This window comes from Mustelus asterias, chromosome 1 (assembly GCF_964213995.1).
Source record: "Mustelus asterias chromosome 1, sMusAst1.hap1.1, whole genome shotgun sequence".
Taxonomy (NCBI): Eukaryota; Metazoa; Chordata; class Chondrichthyes; order Carcharhiniformes; family Triakidae; genus Mustelus; species Mustelus asterias.
The window spans coordinates 18,249,696-18,274,153 of NC_135801.1; the positions used below are offsets into that span (position 1 = coordinate 18,249,696).

A 24,458-nucleotide genomic window follows, 5' to 3' on the forward strand; every position below is an offset into this window, starting at 1 on the left:
CTAGATATTTTTTATTGAATTCAAATTCCACCATCTTTCGAACCCGGGCCCCCAGAACATTAACTGAGTTTCTGGATTAATAGTCTAGCAATAATTCCACTAAGCCATCGCCTCCCCCAACGTCCTCCCAATCACTAATGTCCTACCCCTTCCAATTGTTCATGTATTAATATTTTCCTATTCATGCACGCTTAGAGAAAAATTACTATCGTCAAACTTCGGGCACATTCAAGATGCACAAATCACAAAGTTCAAGTAAATTGATAGTTATATGTTATTCAATGTGAAGAAAATTGAATGGAATACTTTACTGGCATGCTGAAACACTTTGACAACTAGTGTGATCTCCACCTTTTAGCATCATCTTCTATCAATATTACCAGTTCAATTCACAACTTCAATTTTTCTTACCATTGGAGGGAAAAAAAATCTTGCAAAAGCACAAAAATACTTCATATTTAATAAATAATATGGACAAAAATAAGCTCTAATATGCTGCCCACCCACGTAACTGAAAAGGGGCAGGAAAGTTTCTGTGCATGAAGGTACAAAGATGCATTTGCTAGATTAGCTATACTTTGCGTAAGAAACCAATAAAATGAACACAATGATATTTAATGTTCACAGTTGCAATAGAATGAGTCCAGGTTCTGCTGCCTTTTGATACCTTAAGACTCGTACAGTGAATTCCCTAGACATTACTGCAACTCGAGAACTGAAATTGGAAATTATGAGAATCCATGTTATGTTTAAAAATCTCTTTTGGGGAATATTGTGTTATTCTGTGAAGAAGGTTGTGTGTCTGTGCAAGTTACTTAATTAAGCTGGAAAAAGGTTACTAGGGACAGGTTGTCTGGGAGATTTAAGACATAAAAGGGTAGAGATGAGAAGTTTGTTTGCATTCGTAATGAGATATTATGGTAGCTTTGGGGTACAAGTAAATAGGTTGGATGTAACATTTGCATTTTGAGATAAGTTGAAAGTTCGTTTGAACATCAAACAAAAGTGAGAGGCGACAAGAAACATTTTTTGCATCTTACAGGGTAAACAGAAGAGGTTTTATTACGGTTTACTGATGCAGAAGCAGAGATAAAATAGAAACACAGAAGATTTTATATTTGGAAGGATTTGTGTTTCAAAGAACAATGGAACCTGATATGCAAGGGAGAAAGGGATATTTTAGAATTACTGTTGAGAGCTTTGACGTTGGCTATATGACGAAGGTTCCCTGAAAACAGCCCTGGGATGCGAGAAGATATGAAGTTTGAATCAGCCACCCAGTCAAGCCAGAAAAATTTGGGCTGAAAAAAGCAGTCTACTTCTGAAGTCCTCGATTTCCAGAGCAGACTGCAAGTATTTGAAAGTTGCGTGCTATTGCTTTATTAAATCGTAGGTATTATTACTGGATTAAACAGCTACAAGGGAATATTGCCTGGAAGATGTTTACTTGTCGGTCTGACCAAGTAGGGAGTCTTTTGAGGAGAATGTTTTGTAAGACTAATTTTAACTGTGTAATTGTAATCTTGTGTGCTTAAATTTTCTTTCCTTCTTGCGAATGAGCCTTTTACGTTTAATTTTGAAAATCTCAAAAGTGTTACTGGACTTCTTTCTGCTGAGATCAGTACATTTACTTCTCATTCTCGGAATATGAAAAAGGGTATGGCCTGTAAGCCAAATTTCTCTAGGGATTTGATTTGCACAGCAATTAACATCTGCTGTGGTCATAACAAAATGTAAAATTTATGCAGCATTTTCTCAAAGGCCAAATTCTCAGAAGACCTTAAAATGGAGCACTGGTTAATACAACTCGATTATAATCCTGGGATGAGAGAGAAAAGCAAACAAATTAACTGAATAAGATTCAATGTTATTACTTCATCATTCAATATCATTCCAGCTTACTCCCATGGAATATTTTGGCTTCATCCTTCAAGATACAGAATGCTTGAATTAGTTTGAAAATTACATACAAGTGGTTTTGAAAAATATCTGCTGGTTTCTAAACAAAATCATACCCACAGTTGCATATACAGTGCCAACAATGTTTGACACATTTCTGGAGGTTGTATTACGTGAACTTTCATCTCCAACCATTCCACCCCCTCGCTCCTGACATTGGTTGTCACAAGGGGCAGCCCTCACGCACACGGTCTTCCCACAACAATCCCAAAATGAACTGACTCTTGGTTTTCGACTGGATAATTCTTGACTATGAATCAAACAGCCCTTTTCTCTAATCATCAACACATGACACAGTTATTTCATTTCAGTTGCATAAAATGGATGGAACAGGCTTAATAAGTCAAAAAGGTAACCCAGAGGTTTTGGAACTGGACCACTTACCCAGGCGTGGATTCAAATCCCTTTATGGCAAATAGTGAAATTGATTTCAAGATGTTATTAAACTGGAGAGAGTGCAGAAGAGATTTACAAGGACGTTGCCAGGACTCATTCTTTCTGGTTGTATCACAGCTTGGTCTGGCTCCTGCTCTGCCCAACACCGCAAGGATCTACAAAAGGTCGTGAACGTAGCCCAATCCAACCCACAAACCAGCCTCCCAACCATTGATTTGTCTATACTTCCCGTTGCCTCGGCAAAGTAGCCAGTATAATTAAGGACCCCACGCACCCTGGACATTATCTCTTCCACCTTCTTCCGTCGGGAAAAAGATACAAAAGTCTGAGGTCACGTACCAAACGACTCAAGAACAGCTTCTTCCCTGCTGCTGTCAGACTTTTGAATGGACTTACCTTGCATTAAGGTGATCTTTCTCTACACCCTAGCTATGACTGTAACACTACATTCTGCACTCTCTCGTTTCCTTCTCTATGAACGGTATGCTTTGTCTGCATAGCACACAAGAAACAATACTTTTTACTGCATGTTAATACATACGACAATAATAAATCAAATCAAATCAAGCGACTGAGTTATAGGGAGAGTTGGACAGGCTAGGGCTTTTTTCTTTGGAGCGTAGGAGACTGAGGGGTGATCTTATAGAGGTGTATAAGATCATGAGAGGCATGGGGATAGGGTGAATGCACTCAGTCTTTTTCACAGGGTTGGGGAATCGAGAACTAGAGGGTATAGGTTCAAGGTAAGAGGGGTAGGAGTTAATGGGAACCCGAGGAGCAACTTTTTTTACACAGAGGGTGATACGTATGTGGAAACCGCTGCTGGAGGAAGTGGTTGAGGCAGGGACATTGACAACATTTAAAAGGCATTTGGACAGATACACGGATAGGAAAGGTTGAGAGGGATATGGGCCAAATGCAGGCAAATGGGGTTACCTTAGATGGGCTTTTCAGTCAGCATGGACCAGTTTGTGCCGAAGGGCCTGTCTCAGTGCCATAGATTCTATGATTTCATAACTAATAAATGGAAGTATTCAAAGAAAATGAATGTAACTTTTTTTAAGGCCCCTCTCTTTTTTGTTCTTCCCAGGTTGCTTGCACTGGTGTCGAGGAGAGAAATGTTAGCGTACGCCGGGAGGGTTGGCATACCCTGCTTCATTCAGTGCAGCAAGGAAACTGTTTGTCTGAACATCATTCAAATAAAATCAGAGTGAAACTTAGTAACTTTGGAATGCACAAATCAGGCTTACGGCTAGTTAGCAACTGCTGCCTGAGCTCAGTAAAGACAACACTGATAGCTACTATTTTAACTCATTTTAATAAAGCTACATTTCTTTGCAACTATCATGTTTTCTCCACTCTTTTATGTTAATTTTATATTAATTCTTTTAATTGTACTCTCAGAACTTATAGAATTGAAATAGATGCCGGTTTGATGCCAGTGTTAATTTTATTTTCTTATTCGTTCATGGGTTATGGGCATTGCTGGCTGGGCCAGCATTTATTGCCCATCCCTAATTGCCCTTGAATTGCGTGGCTTGCTAGATCATTTTGGAGGGCAGTTGAAAGTCAACCACGTTGCTGTGGCTCTGGAGTCACATGTAGGCCAGACCAGGTAAGGATGGCAGATTTCCTTCCCTAAAGGACATTGGTGAACCAGATGGGTTTTTCCAACAATCGACAATGGTTTCATGGTCATCAATTCCAGATTTGTCTTTTTTTATTGAATTCAAATTCCACCATCTGCTGTGGCGGGATTCAAACCCAGGTCCCCAGAACATTAGCTGAGTTTCTGGACTAATAGTCTAGCGATAATACCACTAGGCCATCGCCTCCCCTGCTCCACGCAAGCCTCCTTAATTCCACTGTACTTCATCTCTTCTCTATCAGCATATCCTTCTACTTTCTTCTCCCTCATGTGTTTTCCTTTCACGTATCTATGAACATACGAATTAGGAGCAGGAGTAGGCCACTCAGCCCACTTCACCTCTCAATAAGATCCTGGCTGATCTGCTTGTAACTTCAACCCGACATTCCTGCCTATCCCAGATAACCTTTCATCCCTTTGTTAATCAAGAATCTATCAACGACTCAAAAATATTTAAAGATTCTGCTTCCACTGCCTTTTGAGGAAGAGAGTTCCCGAGACCCATGACCCCGAGAGAAAATATTTCCCCACATCTTTGTCTCAAATGAGTGACCCCTTATAAACAGTGACCCCTGGTTCCAGAGGAAACATCCGCTCCACGTCCACCCTGTCAATATCCCACAGGATCTTAAATGTTTCAATCAAGTCACCTCTTCCTTTTCTACACTCTAGTGCATACAAACTTAACCTCTCGAACCTTTCCTCAAAAGACAACCTGTCCATTCCTGGTATTAGTCTAGTATACCTTCTCTGAACTGCTTCTAATGCATTTGCATCTTTCCTTAAAAAAGGAGACTAAAACTGTACAAAGCACTCCCATGGTGGCCTCAACAATGTCTTGCACCACTGAAACATAACGTCCCAACATTTGCAATAAATTCCCCTCATAATAAATTATAATATTCTATTAGCTTTTCTCATGCTATCCGCCTCAGCTATTCTATGTGGTAGCAAATTTCTCTTTCTAATCACTCCCTAGGTAAAGAAGTTTCTCTCGAATTCTTTAACGGATTTATGAGTGGCCATCTTAAATTTATTATTCTTAGTTATGGAGTCCTCCACATGTGGAAACATTTTCTCTTTATATCTACCTACTAAATGCTTTCATAACTTTACACAACTCTAATAGGTCATCCCCCCAGCCTTCTCTTTTCTAGAGAAAAGAGCCTCTGCAGCCTGTTCAGTAGATCTGGTAATAGTCTGCACAACTATTATAACTTCACAGACTACTAGCAATGGTACCTGTGTATAAAGCAGCATGGTGGCACAGTGATTAGTACTGCTGCCTCACAGCGCCAGGGACCCGGGTTCGATTTCAATGTGTGGAGTTTGCACATTCTCCCCATGTCTGCATGGGTTACCTCCGGGTGCTTTGATTTCCTCCCACAGCCCAAAGATGTGTGGGTTAGATGGATTGGCCATGCTAAATTGTTCTGTAGTGTCAGGGGGACTAGCTAGGGTAAATGCATGAGGTTTATGTGGATAGGGCCTGGGTGGGATTGTGGTCGGTGCAGACTCAATGGGCCGAATGGCACTGTAGGATTCTATGATGTAATCGGAACCCTCACCGCCCCACACCCAATCCAACTGACAAAAACCCAAAAATGTGTCCCTTTATGCATGGAAGTCAACATCAAAGATATTATCCATCAAAATACTCCCCCTGTTGGATAATGTTCACATCTATGTTATTTTCTTCTCCCTCATAACAGTTTCTATTGTGCTTTCCCACTGTAGTGACATTTAAATGTCAACCCTTGACTCTTGCTTTCAGTCCTAATCTTCAATGTTGAGTTTAATATTCCTTATCCTCAAAAATGTCTTCAGATTTTAAATTGGTAGCAGCAGCTTAACCTGAAGTCAGGAGATGAGAGAAAGTTGCTACTTAAAAATCTCAGTACTGGAGGAACATACTGAAGCAACAGCTGATAAGGAATCCACAGATTTTGGAAATTTAATTTACGAAATAGGATGCTAACTAAGTGAGACCTTGACCAGCATGCTAAATTATTCCCATAATTTGACCCCAATTAGTGACATACATTTTCAGTTTTATACCTGAGCATATTGAGTAAATGCAAATATTTGTGTCAGCGTTGACTCGGTAATGCCTTTGAGTCAATCAGTGATGAATCTAAGTCCCAGTCTAGGAACTTGAATACACATTGCACATGGAATCATAGAATCCCTACAGTGCAGAAGGTGGCCATTTGCCCATCGAGTCTGCACCGACAACAATCCCACCCAGGCCCTATGCCCGTAACCCCACATATTTGCCCCGCTAACCAACGCATCCCGGGACACTAAGGGGCAGTTTAGCATGGCCAATCAACCTAACCCACATATCTTTGGGTTGTGGGAGGAAACCAGAGCACCCGGAGGAAACCCACGCAGACATGAGGAGAAAGTGCAAACTCCACACAGACAGTGACCCAAGTCGGGAATCGAACCCAGGTCCCTGGAGCTGTGAGGCAGCAGTGCTAACCACTGTGCCACCTTGCTCCATAGCTAAGCCAATGCTTCCTGTTGCACTGAGGGAGAGTTGCAGTGCCAAAATATGGTCCAGCAGATGAAACGTTGAATTGAGGGATGATTTTCACTCTCAGGTAAAAGATTGTATGGCTCTATTTGAAAAAGAGCAACCTGGCATTTTTGTGAATACTCAATTAACATGATGAAGCATTTTATTTGGTTATTTGCTATGTTGCCCTATATTGCAGAAGTATCAGCACTTCAATTTTTGGCTGACAAATGTTTTTCAATGTCCGAACGTTATGAAAGGTGATACATAAATGCATGTTCTTTCGTTCATTATTTCAGCTGCTAGGACTTCCAAAGTGTACTTTGATTCACGTAATCCTACTCAGAAGATGCATTTCTGAAACCAACTAATCCAATTCTCACTACCTGCAAAAGGAACCTTCATTACGATATACCCTATACTGTAGCTCTCCTTACACAAATTCATTAACCCCCCCTTTTTATGAAGTCTCACAACACCAGGTTAAATCCAACAGATTTATTTGGAATCACGACCTTTGGGAGTGACTCCAGTGTCTCCACTCACCTGATGAAGGAGCAGTACTCAGAAAGCTCGTGATTCCAAATAAACCTGTTGGATTTTAACCTGGTGTTGTGAGACTTCTTACTGTGCCCAACCCAATCCACATCATGGCTCCCTCTCTTTATGGCAGTAGCTGCCGTAAAGGGGATGTTTAAAGGGAAAAGGGAGCAGGTAATTTTCACTGGGAAGTGGTTTACAGGGGAGGGGGGAGGGGACATCTGGACAATTGCTGGATAAACCTCATTGTGGGAACTTCCCGGAGGGATCCCCAGCACATCATTGCAGTGCCCCCTACTCCTAAATGTGACGCTGGGGAACTAGGGAGTTGCAGGTCATGACAATGTAAAACAGACAATTACAAAATCAAAATACTGCGGACTTTGGAAATCCGAAATGTAAGCAGAAAATGCTGGATATGCTCAGCCGGTCCGGCAGCATCTGTGGAGAGAGAAGTAGAGAGAGTTTTCCAGGACTCACCAAAGGTCTAGAGCGGAATCGTTTCCCTGTCTTCAAATGCTGCCTGAGCTGCTGAGTATATCCAACATTTGCTGTTTTTACAAGAATAAAGTATCATTGGCTATGCTAAATTCTCCCTCAGTGTTACCCAAACAGACACCGGAGTGTGGCGACTAGGGGATTTTCACAGTAACTTAATTGCAGTGTTAATGTAAACCTACTTGTGACACAATAACTGAACTCTGAACTTTATGATAGCTCAGAAACAAAGAAAGAGTTGGCTGAAAGGATGTGTGAAGGTTAAATTGCTTTGGAAGAATGAGGGCCATAAATCAGTACCAAAACTCCTCATTACTGAAGTCACGGAAATAGAAAAAAAGATACCGTGGTACAAATTACCATTTACTGCCTAAAAAGAAATCATCTGGGATCTTTCTGGGATCAGAGACTACAGCTGAAGTCATTCGAAAACAAACATCTGGTGAACAAGTTAAGGACTTTGTTCAAGTATTTAAGTACTTAACTATGCTTAAGAACAGAATTTACCATTTGAATTTCTTCCGGTGAAAGCTCATCTTCTTTTGATTCCTCCCAAAGATCCAAATTATCCTGTACCTCTGAAAAAGTTTTATCTGTGAAAAGTAATTTTAATATTGACATTGTACAATCTTATCACAAATGTACTTAAATGAACCATAAAGGAATTGAAGTGGAACTCGGATGAGCATGAGGGGAAAACAAACAGAAGAATATGGTATTAACTATAGAACCGTTCCACGTGCTGCCCTAAGTCAGGCTGAGATGAAGTAAGCTTATGTAGAGCATAAACATCATTACTGGCCTGTTGTCTGAATATCATGTCCCCATGCTATAAATTCTATGTAACTCTATATAATCTACGTAACAGGCATTGCACTTAATAAGTTTCCCAAATCTGCCTCTCAAGCAAACTGAATCGCAGGAAAGCTTATTTTGCCAGCCTTATCTACATTAGCTAAAATAAATTTGTTCACTTCCAACATTACTTTGCTAACTTCAAGGAGATCAAAGTTACAGAAGGAAAATATGCCTCAACCAAACAGACGAATCAGTTCAATTCACCCACACGGTCTCTCTTTCAGGTTTTAAGTACCTCCGTCCCAAACATCTCAGACCTGAATTAAAATGATTAAAATTCTCTGATTAATCGTAGGAATGAGAGATCTTAGCTGTACAAGTGTAAAGCCAAACTCACATTTTGTATAGATTGTGACCATCTTTCACTGATTTGTGAAAAAGTGGACAATTAGAGCTCTAATTTCTCGACTTATTACTGCATAGTATTTCACAAAATCTTTAAATTCACTACATCATGTAAATAATTAAGATAATGTTTACAATTCTACTAGTTTTAGCTACATTCCATTTGGTAAATTCAGTCTTCTGGTGCTTCAAGCTTCTATCATCTGCTTGCGTTCATTTTCTACCAGTTGCTATTAATACACGAAGGTCTTGTGGTACAATAGGTAGCGTTCTTGCCTCTGAGTCAGAAGCTCTGGGTTCACGTCCCACCCCAGGACTTGATGGCCAAAGAAGGTATGTTCATAACACATGGTGGGTCTGTGGAATTCATTGCCACAGAGGGCTGTGGAGGCCGAGACGTTGAGCGTCTTCAAGACAGAAATTGATAAATTCTTGATTTCTCGAGGAATTAAGGGCTATGGGGAGAGAGCGGGTAAATGGAGTTGAAATCAACCATGATTGAATGGTGGAGTGGACTCGATGGGCCGAATGGCCTTACTTCCGCTCCTATGTCTTATGGTCTTATGGTCTAACATGGCCAAACAGGTCATGTATCAACCTGCAAAATACGTCAATGGCAGGTGGTAAGAGAGGGCGGCTCACTGGTCAGCTATGCTTGATGCAGAGTGGCGCACCCCAAACTATATGCCTCTGGTGACAGGAAAGTGACAGGAAAAATCATGCTATTGGAACAGAAGAAAAATCTGCGTTGTACACCATTAGATGTGGGAAAAGAAACAACAACTATTAATACATTTTCATTGCTTCGGAAAATAACAAGGCCTTTCTTTCATCACAAATCACATGCCATTCACTACATTCACTGTTACAAACCATTGCTTTCATCTTTTAAGGCTGGCTCCTCTGAATTTTCGGGCTTGATGGAAGGAATACGCTCCGAAGATGATACTAATGTTTTGTTGCTATATTGTTCAGGTTCGAGTCTTGACCTGTGAAAAATAAATCTGTCAGAACCGTGTGCAAACACAGCTTAGATGTACCGAACCCTAAATTTCCTGATTTATAAGATCATAACTTTCTACAAAGCAAAAATAACATTACCATAAATATACACAATTTACCTCAGTCAATCGTGCTAGCTTTCATATTCCTGTACCTCAGAGGCTATCTTCACTGCTTACGCTATAAATGATATCTGAAAAGCAATTATTAATGATCTGCGTGGCTCTGCTACAAATAACCGGAGCAAATGAGCCATCTGTGCAGTTGTGTGCATTTTAATTTGATTTATTATTTCATCTAGTGCGTTTCTTCTGTTCATATTCTATTTCTGTATTATATTTCGATTCCATTCCCCGCTTCAACAGATTTCTCGACTTACTTTTCAGCTGTCACTTTCATTTGCTCTCTCCGTTACACATAAAATGTTCACTCTCTCCATTTCTTATGGTCACGCAATCCTCTCGCTTGCCCGAATATCCTGGTTCAGTTTGTTATTTCAGTGCTGCCGTATTGAGCTAAATATTTGGCTGCAATTAGATCTTAACCACAAGCGACTGCTACAAAACTTACCAAGCAATCTGTGGAAATCATGGGAATACTTTAGGCCATGGCCTCAAATGGACCATCTTGTATGTTAACCAAATTCAGGCAAAGCAAAAATACCAAAGTATCAGGAACAATCAACATCCCTTCTGTTTTCTGTTTAAAACCATGCGAAAAAGCAAGAAAGCAGACAGACGGAAAGCAGAGAATCGCTTTACAGTAATTACAGAAACTCTCAGAGCAGCAAACCACCACTAACTATTCACCCAAGCGATATTAACATGGCCATATAATGGCATTTCATATTTGTTCTCAATGTGGAACCAAATGAACTGAACACCCATGGGCATAATTACAACAGTTCCATCTGCACTGAAATTGGCCCAGTTGAGCTGTGATATCTTCAACTGCAGCATAATTTCTAATGAAAACACTATGACAAATTGGTCTCAGTGGTCTGTTTGCAATGGAGATATCATAAACGAGTTAGTCTTAAATTTTCTGTAATTTTGATTCTTTTTATTGAAGTTCTTTGCTGAACTACAGCAAAGTGCTGTGATTTGTTTTTAAAAACTGCAGGGAGGGTAAGGAGGCAGGGTCTTAAATCTACCTCAGCCGGAATAAGGATTGAACCCCATGCTGCTTGCATTAGTTTGATAGCTGTCTAACCAACTGAGCTAGCTAGCCTGGGGATGGGTTGGTGGCCCATCCACTGCCACACCTCTGTGAGAGCTGGAAGTGGGCTGGTTTGGAGTCAGTTTGGGTTTTAAAAAATTTTTCACATCTCATGCAACGCAAACGCACCCATGATTTGGGGGAGGGGGAAGGAGAGGGGGTGTTTAAAATTCCTATAATCACTATTATAAACGACCCACAACCTCAGTGTGGAGTTTTAGTGCAAACTGAGTGCTCTCTATAGCTGATGACTTGCTGGTCAAGAAAGCAAAGAAATAATTCAGTGGCGAACTATTTGCTCTCCAAATGTTCCCTGACTCGCTCTCTTCCTCACTCGCTCCCACACTCCCTCATTGTGTGTGGAGTAACATTTAATTTGGGCTGGAATTTTCCAGCCCTGCCGTAGTGGGATTCCCCCGCGGCCGATGTGGCGAGCCATTCAAGCATCCAATGACTTCAGCGGGACTGGAAGATCCTAGCTGGCAGGAGGGGCCAGGAAATTCCGGCCTGTGTCTCTGTTCAATGTTCAACCAACAGATTGATGGAAAGGAATTGTCAAATATGAATTCTCTGCCAGAAGCTTTATTAAATTGAAAGGTTAACTTAAATACCGAGCTTTCGCAGAACATTCTGTTCATGCCATTACAACTGGTGATAACCACACTTTTAGCAGTGAATAATTAATGGAAAACCAAAAATAATGACGGAACTGAGAAAATATAACATTGCTGTACTCTCGGGAGGATCAATTTCAGTCAATCGGGTGAATTTTCCCGTTCCGCCCGCCACAGGAATCGTAGCGGGTGAGGGGCAGTCAATAGAAAAGTCCCAAACTAAAGGAGAAAATGCTGGAAAATCTCAGCAGGTCTGGCAGCATCTGTCAGGAGAGAAAAGAGCTGAAGTTTCGAGCCCAGATCACCCTTTGTCAAAGTTAAAAGGCATAGAAAATCAAATAGAAAAGTCTGTTAATCTCGGGCGGGACTTCCCGTTTTCGTGGCCAGTGCGGCCGGAAAATCCCACCCACTACATCGCTTCCCAAATCGCAGGCTGTCCTTTAAAATTGAGCATCATTATTTTACTGTACTCACAATCTTTTCTTGTCCACTACCCGTTTGACTCGAATTGCTCTTTGTTCAGAGTACACTTTACACACATCTGCCAAATTACAAAGAAAAGATATATTAAACCTGAACAAAAAGGTAATTATTTTACATAACACGTTTTTGGGGGTAAATTCGCAACCCCCAGCAACACAAGCATTTTATTGTTAAGGAAGGATTCAAACTGTACTGCTTCACCAAGTACACACAAGCTCAAAGAATGGACATTAAAATTGGGGAATATGATTTTGTTTGTTGCGGATTTTAAAAAAAACTATTTCCCAATCCCAAAGCAAATCAGCTGTGTCAGATTGCGAGGATGGGCCTGACAGGCAGACAGATCGCCATCAACAGTCCTCTGCAGTCAACCACCAGGATGACTCTGTGGAAATAGCCCCGGGGGACTGCTGGACTCCCAAAATCTTTACTCCTCATGGGAGGTGTCCGGTCTCCCTCTGTAATTCCAACAATCAAAAGCAAGGTTCACCAGATGGTAAGTGGAACAATATTCAATTTTGTTCATTTATTCTTCTGTCAAAATGAAAATTTCAATGTAAAATCTTTGCATTGCAGGACACATGTAAAGTGACAGGGCTTTAACTTAGGGTTTGTGTTCATCACAAATCGTTTGCTCTTTCCCAAAGTATTGGTTGGCCCTTTTTGCTGATCAGTTCAGAATCTGGGGAGGGGTGGGGGAAGAAATAGTGTTTGTTCATCTGAATTCAAGTTTGGAAAATATTATGTCTCCGTTCATAGAATCCCTACAGTGCAGAAGGAGGCCATTCAGCCCATCGGGTCTGCACCGAATACAATCCCACCCAGGCCCTATCTCTGTAGCCCCACATATCTACCCTGCTAGTCCCCCTGGCACTAAGGGACAACTTAGCATGGCCAATCAACCTAACCTACACATCTTTGGACTGTGGAAGGAAACCAGAGCACCCGGAGGAAACCCACACAGACATGGGGAGAACATGCAAACTGCAGGTCCAGGTTGAACCCAGGTCCCTGGCGCTGTGAGGCAGCAGTGCTAACCACTGTGCCATCATGCCGCCTAACAGAGAGGCACTTTGCTTCTCCAACCTGGGGTCAATGATTTCAAAATGTAATTCCTTATCATTGACTCGGGTTATGCCAGTCTTAAGTAAAAAGAAAATTAAAGTCATCATTGCACATTGTGAATTATTGGATGGGGATGGTGAGCAGGAGTTTATTCCTAAAAGCTATTCTCGGGGGGGTGGGGGGGGGGGGGTCCATTGCCACTCTGCGTGCGATCAGTGGGGGGGGGGGGGGCAGGGGGGTCTGCTGCCACTCTGCGTGCAATTGGTGGGGGGTAAGGGGGGGTTGTCGGGATAAAGTTATGTTGTGGGGGTGGTGCAATGTCTGTGGGGACGAGGGGGTAGGCATTATCCGGCCCGGGAGCGATGTGGCAGGGGAGCGTTTTACTTTTTAAAAATTTACGCATGTGCAGTTGAAGGCGCCGATCAGAGCTGCAGTGTTTCAGGGCGTTAAGCCCCGCCCACATGCTTCTGCAGCGTGATTCAGAATCGCTGATTTTTTTTCAGGCAGTGTGCTTATGGGGGCGCCTGAGAATGTGTCTAAAAGTCGGATCTGAAACACTCCCAGATTCAGGTCCGCCCAGCACTTTGAATCAAAATGGTAAAATCGGGCCCTGGGAGTCTGAAGCTCCATTCTATCTGGGCAAATTGTTTCATTTGCGGCAAAGGATCGGAGTAAGTTCCATTACAAAACTGAGCTATGTTCAATATATCACACTGAATCTGGCCCTACATGAAATTCCAATACGGACACCATCTGTGTCAACTCACTTAAGGGGTAAGGTTTTGGTTAATATTTCATAATTACTGCCGAAGACGGAAATGAGAGCTACTAGGATCCACGCCGGCTGGTGAAACCGAAACCAAAGTGCAGCTTTTCTTAAAACATTGAGATGCTTTTGACTTGTTCAGCCTCGAAGTTCTCCTCCCACTCAACCCAGTGTCCCAGCTATCCCTATTTATATCTGCTCAAAGTCAATTAATACCCATCACCTGTTTCTCTTAACCTGAATCATGTAATTGACAGGACATTAACAATGGATTTGCAGCGCATACGCGAGCATTTGTCTTTCTGCAGTGATACAATTTTAACTATTTTTAGAAGTGCTTGGGAGAGTACGAAACAATGGAGTAGTTTCAGCAAAATGGCAGCAGTTGAATCCAAGCATTATAGAATCCAGCAAGGCATTTTCTGGATCCTGGAGCTTTCCTAGATGGCAGGTTTTGGGAAAAGTAGTGAATGATTCACTGAAGAGCGCTCAACCTCCTGCTGAACGCCTTAGAATTCCGAGGGTGGACTGCAAGACACATGAGATTGCCAATTTTCAATAAACCTCAGCGGAACTGAAAGCAAGTTTGCAATAGTTCTTCGTGGTTCGTTCATTTAAGGGTGTGTGAGAAGAGCTGTCATGCCTTGTTTAATAAGATTTATATTCAAAGGAAAACATTTCAGTCCTTCCCAATAGCTAGAAACAGGCAATTTCCTCCTTGGAAATCAGAGATGATGCAATCACAGGGGTTACATATATCAAAATCCTTTGTTCTGGGTCAATTTCAAAGAGTACCTGTGTAGATCTAAGGGAGTATATTCCTAAGATAACAGGACCGAGACACATCTGGAAGCTCCATGAAAGTAAGAACCTAAACCCCATGTAAAGTCTTTTGCCAAAAGACAAGCCCAATTTTAATTCTGAGTGTTAATTATTTTCTGTATTGGCATGTTCTGCATAGAATGGTAAATTTGCAATTTGTCTTTTCCTTATCTATTTATTATTCTTATATTTGTGTTGTAGCTCATAAACTGATGCAGTGGCTGATAGGTGTCTGTTCTAACATTTCTGAAGGTCTAAGAAATCACAAACGGGCTAATAACATATCCAGTAACTGAAAGACAATGACATGGATTTGAGTCTGGCCTCTGGGTTCATTACATCAGTAGATATTGCATGCATAAAGTTAGACTCCAGCTTGCAAGAAGAAAGAGCCCACTTTTATAGGATTGCCCTTTGATGTCAAGCACGAAGAGAAGATCTGAGGTAAAAAATGAAAAATGTAACACTATTCTTTTAGTGATTTAACCTATTATGACTACCTTTTCCATTCATTTCGACTGCAATTTTGCATCTACAGGCTGTTCTCAGTCACTATGGTTCCTGAAAATGCACCTCAAGTCAAAATGCTGCAAGTCAGAATTGATTTTCCCCATAAGGATAGTGTTTTAAATTAGGGATTGGTTCCTAAACCAAGGATCAAAACCCAATAAAGTCATAGAATCCTACAGTGCAGAAGGAGGCCATTCGGCCCATTGAGTCTGCAGCAATCACAATCCCACCCAGGCCCTAACCCCATGCATTTACCCTAGCAAGTCCTCCTGACACTAAAGGGCAATTTAGCATGGCCAATCCACCTAACCCGCATATCTTTTGGAGGAAACCAGAGCACCCGGAGGAAACCCACGCAGACACGGGGAGAATGTGCAAACTCCACACAGACAGTGACCCAAGCCGGGAATCGAACTCAGTTACCTGGCGCTGTGAGGCAGCCGTGCTAACCACTGTGCCGCTTATTTTCACCAAAATAACCCTGAAATTTGGACTCAATCCATAAATTTTTTAAAAAGCAATAAAATAATATTGCAAAATATAAATTTGAAGAAAAGTTTGGAAACAACGATTCACTAAGTCAAAATGTGTTGGAGCAGAAACTGAGTGCCTCGAGTCAGCGAGAGGGGTGCTGCAGAATGTCAGTGCACGTATGAATGAGCTTGTTCGTTGGCATGGCATGCTGATGTCAAAACCAATGCTGCAAATTCGAAAGATGGCATAATTTTATAAAAATTGTAACTCAAATAATAACACTGTCATAACTTGAATGCCGTCAAGTCAAGGACTGCTTGTACTGCATTAGTGTGTGGTCAGCACTCGCCGGTGTTGGTTGCTAGCCACTCTCTGGCTGTACAGTGGCACAGTGGTTAGCACTGCAGCCTCACAGCGCCAGGGACATGGGTTCAAGTCCGGCCTCAGGTGATTGTCTGTGTGGAATTTGCACATTCTCCCCGTGTCTGCTTGGGTTTCCTCCGGGTGCTCCGGTTTCCTCCCACAGTCCAAAGATGTGCGGGTTAGGTGGATTGGCCATGCTAAATTGTCCATTAATGTCAGGGGGACTAGCAGAGTAAATACATGGGGTTATGGGGATGGGGCCTGGGTGGGATCGTTGTTGATACAGGCTCGATGGGCCAGATGGCCTCCTTCTTCACTCTAGGATTCTAAGATTCTCTGTTACTGATTATTTTGGGTTCATGCACTCTTGATTTCATTGTAAAAATGTAGCTAGCTGAAATGTACAATTATTATCCTTTGTCAGCATTTTAATACAGTAATATTTTACATAACCATTTTTGCAGTGTTTCTTAAAGTCATGAAGCTTTCCCACATTACTGATCAAAATATAGATAAAACTTACTTTTCAGATAAATATCGAGCAAATCCAATACATGTTCCCTGTGTTCCTTTACTTGGGGAGAAATCACATTCTTGGTTGCTGTAATGGAGATAATAGGTCTTTAATGCAAACACTATCCACAATGTTGTGTCATATTAATCACATGGCTTAACTATCATATTGAAAAATACGGTATACAGTTTAAGAGCCAGTTAACGAGAACCCTTCATCAGGATCTCCCAAATCCTTCATTTTATACATAGCAGAACGGACAGAAAACCAATACAACATTCTTTAATTAATTATTTCAACTATTTCCCACGGGATCTGACATCTACAGTTAGCTATAAAGACACAAAGCCTGATTCTCCGACCTCGCCTACATCTGGGATTCTTCGGTCCCGCTGATGGGAACGGAGTTTTGGCCGAGCGTCAAATTCGCCATTCTCGCTGGCAGCGCTGGGGTGTGACTGGGAGAATTCCGGCCACAGTCAGTACAAATTACAGGTGAGGGAGTGAAAACCAATGTCTGTCAATGGCTGTGTGGTTGGCAAGGTGACGAGGAGAACTAAGACAGTTTCAGTTGCTACAGTTGTGGTCAGAACGGACAGTGAGTTTGACCAGGGTGACCTTCGTGCTGATGAAGTAATGCCTATTCGCGTGCTGTTGCCTATTTTTTTAATGAATATAAGAGTTGGTTCAATTAACCTCAATGAGACACACCTGACTCCAGAAAGGATTCATAGTACATGTACGTCAGGTTGAGAATGGGTCCTGATCCCTCAAACAAACCCACAATTACATGATGGCTGAAAGGGTTAAAAATCACACAAGTTTAAAAATCACATAAGCTGAAAGCTGAACCTCAGTCACACAGGGAAAGCTCTGTGCAAATGACAGGTTTTGATTAAAGTAAGCCCAGATAAGGTTCAAGGACTACCTCATCGAATGATGTGCAGCTGCAGTTCATATCTGCCCATTGGAACAAGGAACAATGGAGAGGGAGGTTGAGATACCATTGGTCAGAGATGTAGCTATAATTTATTGACGATATAACATGCACAAGTTTTAATTGGACATTATACCCTTATGTATGCATGATGTAACCATAACTATGATTGGACAGAGATAACTCCAACTCTTTTATAGGTATATGCTAAATACTTGTTATCGATGCTGAGACTTTAATTAGCTTTGTATTTCTGAATTTTCACTCTGAATGCCCTCAATGGACGTTCAGGGTCCTGCAGCTGGCTATAGTAAAGTCCATCTTGGAACCACTCTGTTACGTTGTTTGGCTACTTGAGGGGAACGATTGGTTTTCTTGTTGTAACTAAAAACTTTGTAACAGTCCTTGACAATGGCCAACTAGAATCAAAAATGGCTCGTATGACAAAGGGAAAAATAATACTTTCCTGATGCGGGAAAACAAGCACAATGTTGGACAGTATATAGGAGTCACATGTAGGCCAGACCAGGCAAGGACAGCAGGTTTTTCCTTAAAGGACATTATAAAGCGGGTGGGTTTTTATGACAATCGTTTCATGCCCATTAGACTTTTAATTTTAATTTTTTAAAAATTGAAATTGGTAGGATTTGAACCCAGGTCCCCAGACCATTACCTTGGGTCTCTAGGTTACTAGTCCAGTGATTATACCACTACACCACTGCCTCACCTGAAGAGAACAAAGACTAGCAAATTCTTAGAAGTTTGAATTTATCAATGCAATTTGAGGCCTCTCTCATACTTCTGGCTCTTCTTGCTTTCAATTGCAATTTCCCCCAAAACCCCTTCAAAACTCTTTCCTCACTAAACTAATAGTGAGATAGCATTGAAAATTGTTCTTGAACTTCTGCTGATAGAAACAGTAGCCAATAGAAACTTCAGACACATATCTGGTGTGAAAAACTGTTTGCTCTTTAAGATGTTTCTTCAATGATCCACTGACACGCTACTGTGTTATGCATTCTACCTCAGATACTTAACCATGGGAGGACAGGTCCTGCAAAGTTCCTTCACTTCTTTCCGCACCACTCTAAAAAATATTTTGGGCCATCCAATAAAACTAATAACTGTAATAAGCTCACCATCGGTTAACTTGTTCTAAACGTTTCTGGTGGCATGGTGCACAGCGGTTAGCACTGCTGCTTCACAGTGCCAGGGACCCGGGTTCAATTCCGGCCTTGGCCACTGTCTGTGTGGAGTTTGCACTTCCTCCCCATGTCTGCATGGGTTTCCTCCGATTTCCTCCCACAGTCCAAAGATGTGCGGGTTAGGTTGATTGGCCATGCTAAAATTGACCCTAGTATCAGGGGGATTAGCAGGGTAAATGTGTGGGGTTACGCGAATCGGGCCTGTGTGGGTGGGATTGTGGTAGGTGCAGACTCGATGGGCCGAATGGCCTCCCTCTGGGGATTCATAAGGATTCTATGAATTCCAGCTGCTTATTTACAGCAGTTGGGCTTTTTAGCCAATTTATCAAAAGGCTTTGGAAATTTTAAGCTTCACACTTTTTGATTTTTTACCTTCTGCCCTCAACTGATGGATGGCATCAGAGCACGTCCTCATAAAAATCTGGGCATCTTGATCAATCTGGTCACGTTCCATGTCTGTCATGCTAGAATATTCTGACATTACAAAACTGTGAAAAGAAGCAAGCAAATAATGTTACAAGGCAGATTTTAAAAGTGGAAGTGAAAAACCAATTGGAGGTTCACTGTGACATTTCAAATGAGCATATCAAACATATACAAGTGGACCTATAATACACAATACTGGAAAAACGATACAGCAAATCAAGTGGGAAATGACAGTCAAGTGTTTAACCATCTAAAGACCTATTATTTTAGTTCAGTCATTGCGATCGCACACAATATTTATTCGATTATAGTCTGAATAGCCAATGATTGGTTTGAGCTTTAGACAGTATTTTAAGAACATAGACTTCACAGAGATTTCCCAGTTAGATTGTCAGATTTGTGATAGCCATCTAGAAGTACTTAGTCCTATAACATGGCTGGGTGAGCAAGCTATTGTAGCACAATAATCATTTGGAAATGTAAAGAATTGTACAGAATTTAGCACAAACTTGCACTAAAGTCATTGAAGCAATTTCAAGGTCGCAATCCATGAATTATACCTTTGGATTATGTCACAGCGATCAACAATGCCCCATAGACATGGTAAAGAACACACAGCCAACAGAATTATGATGATGCTGTTACATAGCCGCATTTTAACCTTGTGCCCTCGGGGAAGTGGAATGATGAAACCAATGTTTGACTTTCATTATAAATATTTTGGAGCTCTCATTTTGCCTGAGAAACCCAGCACAATAGAAAGAGATTTCCTTCTTGATGTGTTTACCAACACAGACAAGGGTGCACCCAGAAACATCCAGAAAAGCACTGCTAAAGCTGAAGAAAATTTAATACAGTTTTGTAGAGAATATACCTAATGAATTACTGTCATTTCGCTATAAATTTACATTCCACAAGCATCCCTACATAAAACATAACATTTTGGGATATAAAAAGCACAAAAGCACGACTATAATTCAACTAATATGTGCAAATAAAATGCTTACATAACAGTCTAGGGTTGTATGCTTTTAGGTATGATATACTGATTGTGCAGTCAGGAAGACCCTGTGAAATCTATCAATAATACTTCATTGCTTTACACTGTGATTCATCAATTTTGAATGTTTTCCTGTTATGGTTCAGGTCAGAGTGTTTTATGGAACCCACCTGAATCATATGTTTTGCACCTTGAATTTGGATAGGATAAGCATGATATGCTTCAACTCAGGTACGATTCAAATGACCTACTAGGGAGCTATCATCAAACAAAGTTTATTTAAGAATATAGTTAACATGTATGGAAAGAAAATTAGCAATTAACTTTTATCAATTACAAACAAAAACAAAACAACCATGTTAATGTATAACCCTTAACAAATATATCGAAGATGTTCCAATCAAACAAAACTTCCTTTAGATAAAAAACCCTTTCCACAGGTTTAACGCAGCAAAGACTAATGATCATGTGATACTGGAATTGAGTCCCTTAGTTGGAGAATTGAAAATCCTAACTTCTCAACCTTGTAACTGCTAACCTCCGGATTCACTCAGAACAGTTTGAAGTCAGAACAGTTTCCCAGAACACCAGGGAGAGACTCTGGTGAAGCCACGAACATCAGATTCTCTACTCCAGGAAGGTAAGAAGCTTCACTTTCAGCTAACCAGCAAAATTTCCAAAAGCAGGGAGAGAGAAAGAGAGAGAGAGAGAGAGGGGGAGAAAGAGAGAAAGAAAGAGAGAGAGAAAGAGAGAAAGAAAAAGAGGGAAAGAGAGAGAGAAAGAGAGAAAGAGAGAGAAAGAAAAAGAGAGAGAAAGAAAGAGAGAGAAAGAAAGAGAAAGAAAGAGAAAGAGAGAGAGAAAGAGAGAGAGAGAGAGAAAGAGAGAGAAAGAGAAAGAGAGAGAGGGAGAGAAAGAGAAAGAAAGAGAGAGAGAGAGAGAAATAAAGACACTGCTTTCAGTTTAATGTCCCTTCTCAAACTAACTCTGCAGAATACATGTTTAGAATACATGACCTTCCTCTGAACAATGCAGGGACAAAAAACAACCCAGAGTAAAAATAAACAAACCCCATTTAAGCCACTGAAGGAGCAATAAAAGGGTTTCTATAGACAACTCGGCAACTGATAGCTGTGGGGAACATGATTTTAAAAACCCATCTCTTAAAGGTACACTAATGTCACACTACGCTTTTACAGAATTTTGCAGTATGCATGCAGCTGTGGAAAACATTGCTTCAAGCATCAGTTGCAAGTCTTTAATGTTTGTTCATGGGATATAGCTAAGACTGGCATGGCTGCATTTATTGTCTATCCCTAGTTGTTCTGTGGTGGTGGGTCTTTGTCTTGACCTCATGGGCATGGTGTTCCAGATAGTAATTTCCTCCCTTTTACACCAATGAGGGAGTGGTAGTTAATGACCAAATAGGGAGGATGTGCAACTTGAAAGGGAACTTGTAGGTTGATGTTCCCATGATGTTGCCACTTGTCCTTCTCAGTGTCAGGTGTTACAACATATCACAACATTAAAACCTAACATTTTTGTATTATGGCCCAAAGAATTAAGTTCAGAATGGGGTGCAAAATACACGTAGTTTTTTTCCATGATCAAAAATCCTACATGCTGACTACAGGTTAGGAATATCTGTTCTAATCAGTCACTGTTTCACACAATTCAGCGAAGCTAGTCTTCCTTATTTGCTGCTTCTGCTGAAGGCTTGTATCTCCTCACACATCGAGGTTTTTCACAACATTCTACTGATAGATACTGCAACAGCTAGCAGCCACTGAGTTTGCTTAGCCCTTTCATGTGTAATTGCTTACTGCAATACACTTTTAGCACTGTTCAGCCATAACTCATGATGTGGAGATGTCGGCGTTGGACTGGGGTAAGCACAGTAAGAAGTCTCACAACACCGGGTTAAAGTCCAACAGGTTTATTTGGTAGCACAAGCTTTCAGAGTGTCGCTCCTTCTTCAGGTGAGTGAAGAGTTGTGTTCACAAACAGGGCATACATAGACACAGACTCAATTTACAAGATAATGGTTGGAATGCGAGTCTTTACAGGTAATCAAGTCTCAAAGGTACAGACAATGTGAGTGGAGAGAGGGTTAAACACAGGTTAAAGAGATGTGAATTGGCTCCAGCCAGGACAGTTGGTGAGATTTTGCAAGCCCAGGCAAGTCGTGGGGGTTACAGATAGTGTGACATGAACCCAAGATCCCGGTTGAGGCCGTCCTCATGTGTGCGGAACTTGGCTATCAGTTTCTGCTCAGCGATTCTGCGTTGTCGTGTGCTGTGAAGGCCGCCTTGGAGAACGCTTACCCGAAGATCAGAGGCTGAATGCCCGTGACTGCTGAAGTGTTCCCCAACAGGAAGAGAACACTCCTGCATGACTCAACAGAGCTCTGAGATTAGAAGTGCCTCCTTTGAGCTAAACCAGATCATCATGATACATTTTATTCCGCCTTTCTTGTTGTTGCATTCTTGGTTAATTTTTCATGTACAGTAGGTTTTTCATTCAAAAAAGTCATCAGTTCAATGTACTTCCAGTACCTACTCAAGTCAGCTTTCCAGTGGTCTGTTCATGACCACTGATTGCACCAATGTTGATTATTTTCCTTCATCACTTTAGGTCCTGCATTCTGCTTTCACTGTGCATCGTAACTACAGGGCATTGGTGAGGCCGCAGCTGGAATACTGTGTGCAGTATTGGTCCCCTTATTTGCGGAAGGATATATTGGCCTTGGAGGGAGTGCAGAGAAGGTTCACCAGGTTGATACCAGAGATGAGGGGTGTTGATTATGAGGAGAGACTGAGCAGATTGGGTTTGTACTCGTTGGAATTTAGAAGGCTGAGGGGGGATCTTATAGAGACCTATAAGATAATGAAGGGACTGGATAGGGTAGAGGTGGAGAGATTCTTTCCACTTAGAAAGGAAACTAGAACTAGAGGGCACAGCCTCAAAATAAAGGGGGGTCAGTTTAGGACAGAGTTGAGGAGGAACTACTCTCAGAGGGTGGTGAATCTCTGGAATTCTCTGCCCACTGAAGTGGTGGAGGCTACCTCGTTGAATATGTTTAAATCACGGATAGATGGATTCCTGATCGGTAAGGGAATTAGGGGTTATAAGGATCAGGCGCGTAAGTGGAACTGATCCACTTCAGATCAGCCATGATCTTATTGAATGGCGGGGCAGGCTCGAGGGGCTAGATGGCCTACTCCTGCTCCTATTTCTTATGTTCTTATGTTCTTATATACGTTGATATTCTAATGTTCTGGAGACTGGTATCATTCTCATAGTTTTTAAAGGCTGTTCGGTGGCAATGCTGGTGTACAGGTGATTCAACTAACTTTTCTTTGTAAATGTGAACCTATGTGCTCGATATAAATATATATATTTGTTGATCAAAGCCAGTAGCTGTGTGTAAATGTAACTGATGAACAAGATATAACTGTCAGGTTGTGTTGGCAGTAATATAATCATTGGTTAACTAAAATATATTGCACAAAAGCTAGTTTCAATATGTCCGTACCTGACAACTAATACCTATAGGCACTGCAAGCTATCAATATCTCAGAAGTAAATCCATTGCATACAATAAAATTCTCCAATATACGTAGAGAGCCCTCACTCAAACATAATTTCCCCTCTTTTTGAACTACCATTTTCCATTACATCAGTTCATATTTGAACAGTCTAATGGGAGTACTTTATTTACAGCAATCACTTCACTGTATGAAATCTCTACCTTCCACTCTCTGCTGTACTCAGCACAGACAAAGGTTTATGAATTGACCTTTTTAAACTGTAATTACGTATGTTGGAATTTACATTGAATTTTCAATGCATGCCCTGTAAATCCAAAAGATGGAAGATACTGTAGAGCAAAACATTTCTGAGTAAATTTTCTTAAAATTGGGTGGCATACATGGGAAAATATCAGATAAGAATGATTATGTTGTGTACTATGCTATACAACCAAGGTAAATCTCATATTTGGAATGGTCAATTGCTTTGTGCCAATCTCTTAATTTCACAGTTCCCATCATTTCAGGAGATTGGCAGAAGACACTGGGATAGTACAGCAACCCAAATACTCGCATATTTTACATGTTTTACTTTATTGATATAAAGGCAAGATTTTTTATGATTGCAAAGCAAACTAATTTTGGATGTCTTAATTCACAATAGGAAAATGGGCCATGATAATCATACCATATCACAGACCACTGTGATGACTCTGTGCCTTTAAGAAAGATATTTACATCAAGTTTCTTGTAAGAGGCAATGCTTT

The 24,458-nt window shown here is 41.1% G+C and overlaps 1 protein-coding gene across 2 annotated transcripts in view; it reads right to left on the bottom strand.

The window, feature by feature from the left end:
- stx18 (syntaxin 18) overlaps nucleotides 1-24,458 on the bottom strand; it is a 160,173-nt gene that overhangs the window by 18,250 nt on the left and 117,465 nt on the right. For both annotated transcript variants that reach the window (XM_078210140.1, XM_078210141.1), the window contains 5 exons: nucleotides 19,111-19,226; nucleotides 16,606-16,683; nucleotides 12,074-12,140; nucleotides 9,639-9,754; nucleotides 8,070-8,155 (listed from right to left, as the gene is read on the bottom strand). In XM_078210140.1, the coding sequence (XP_078066266.1) occupies nucleotides 8,070-8,155; nucleotides 9,639-9,754; nucleotides 12,074-12,140; nucleotides 16,606-16,683; nucleotides 19,111-19,226 (463 nt within the window). The remainder of the gene's footprint in view (nucleotides 1-8,069; nucleotides 8,156-9,638; nucleotides 9,755-12,073; nucleotides 12,141-16,605; nucleotides 16,684-19,110; nucleotides 19,227-24,458) is intronic.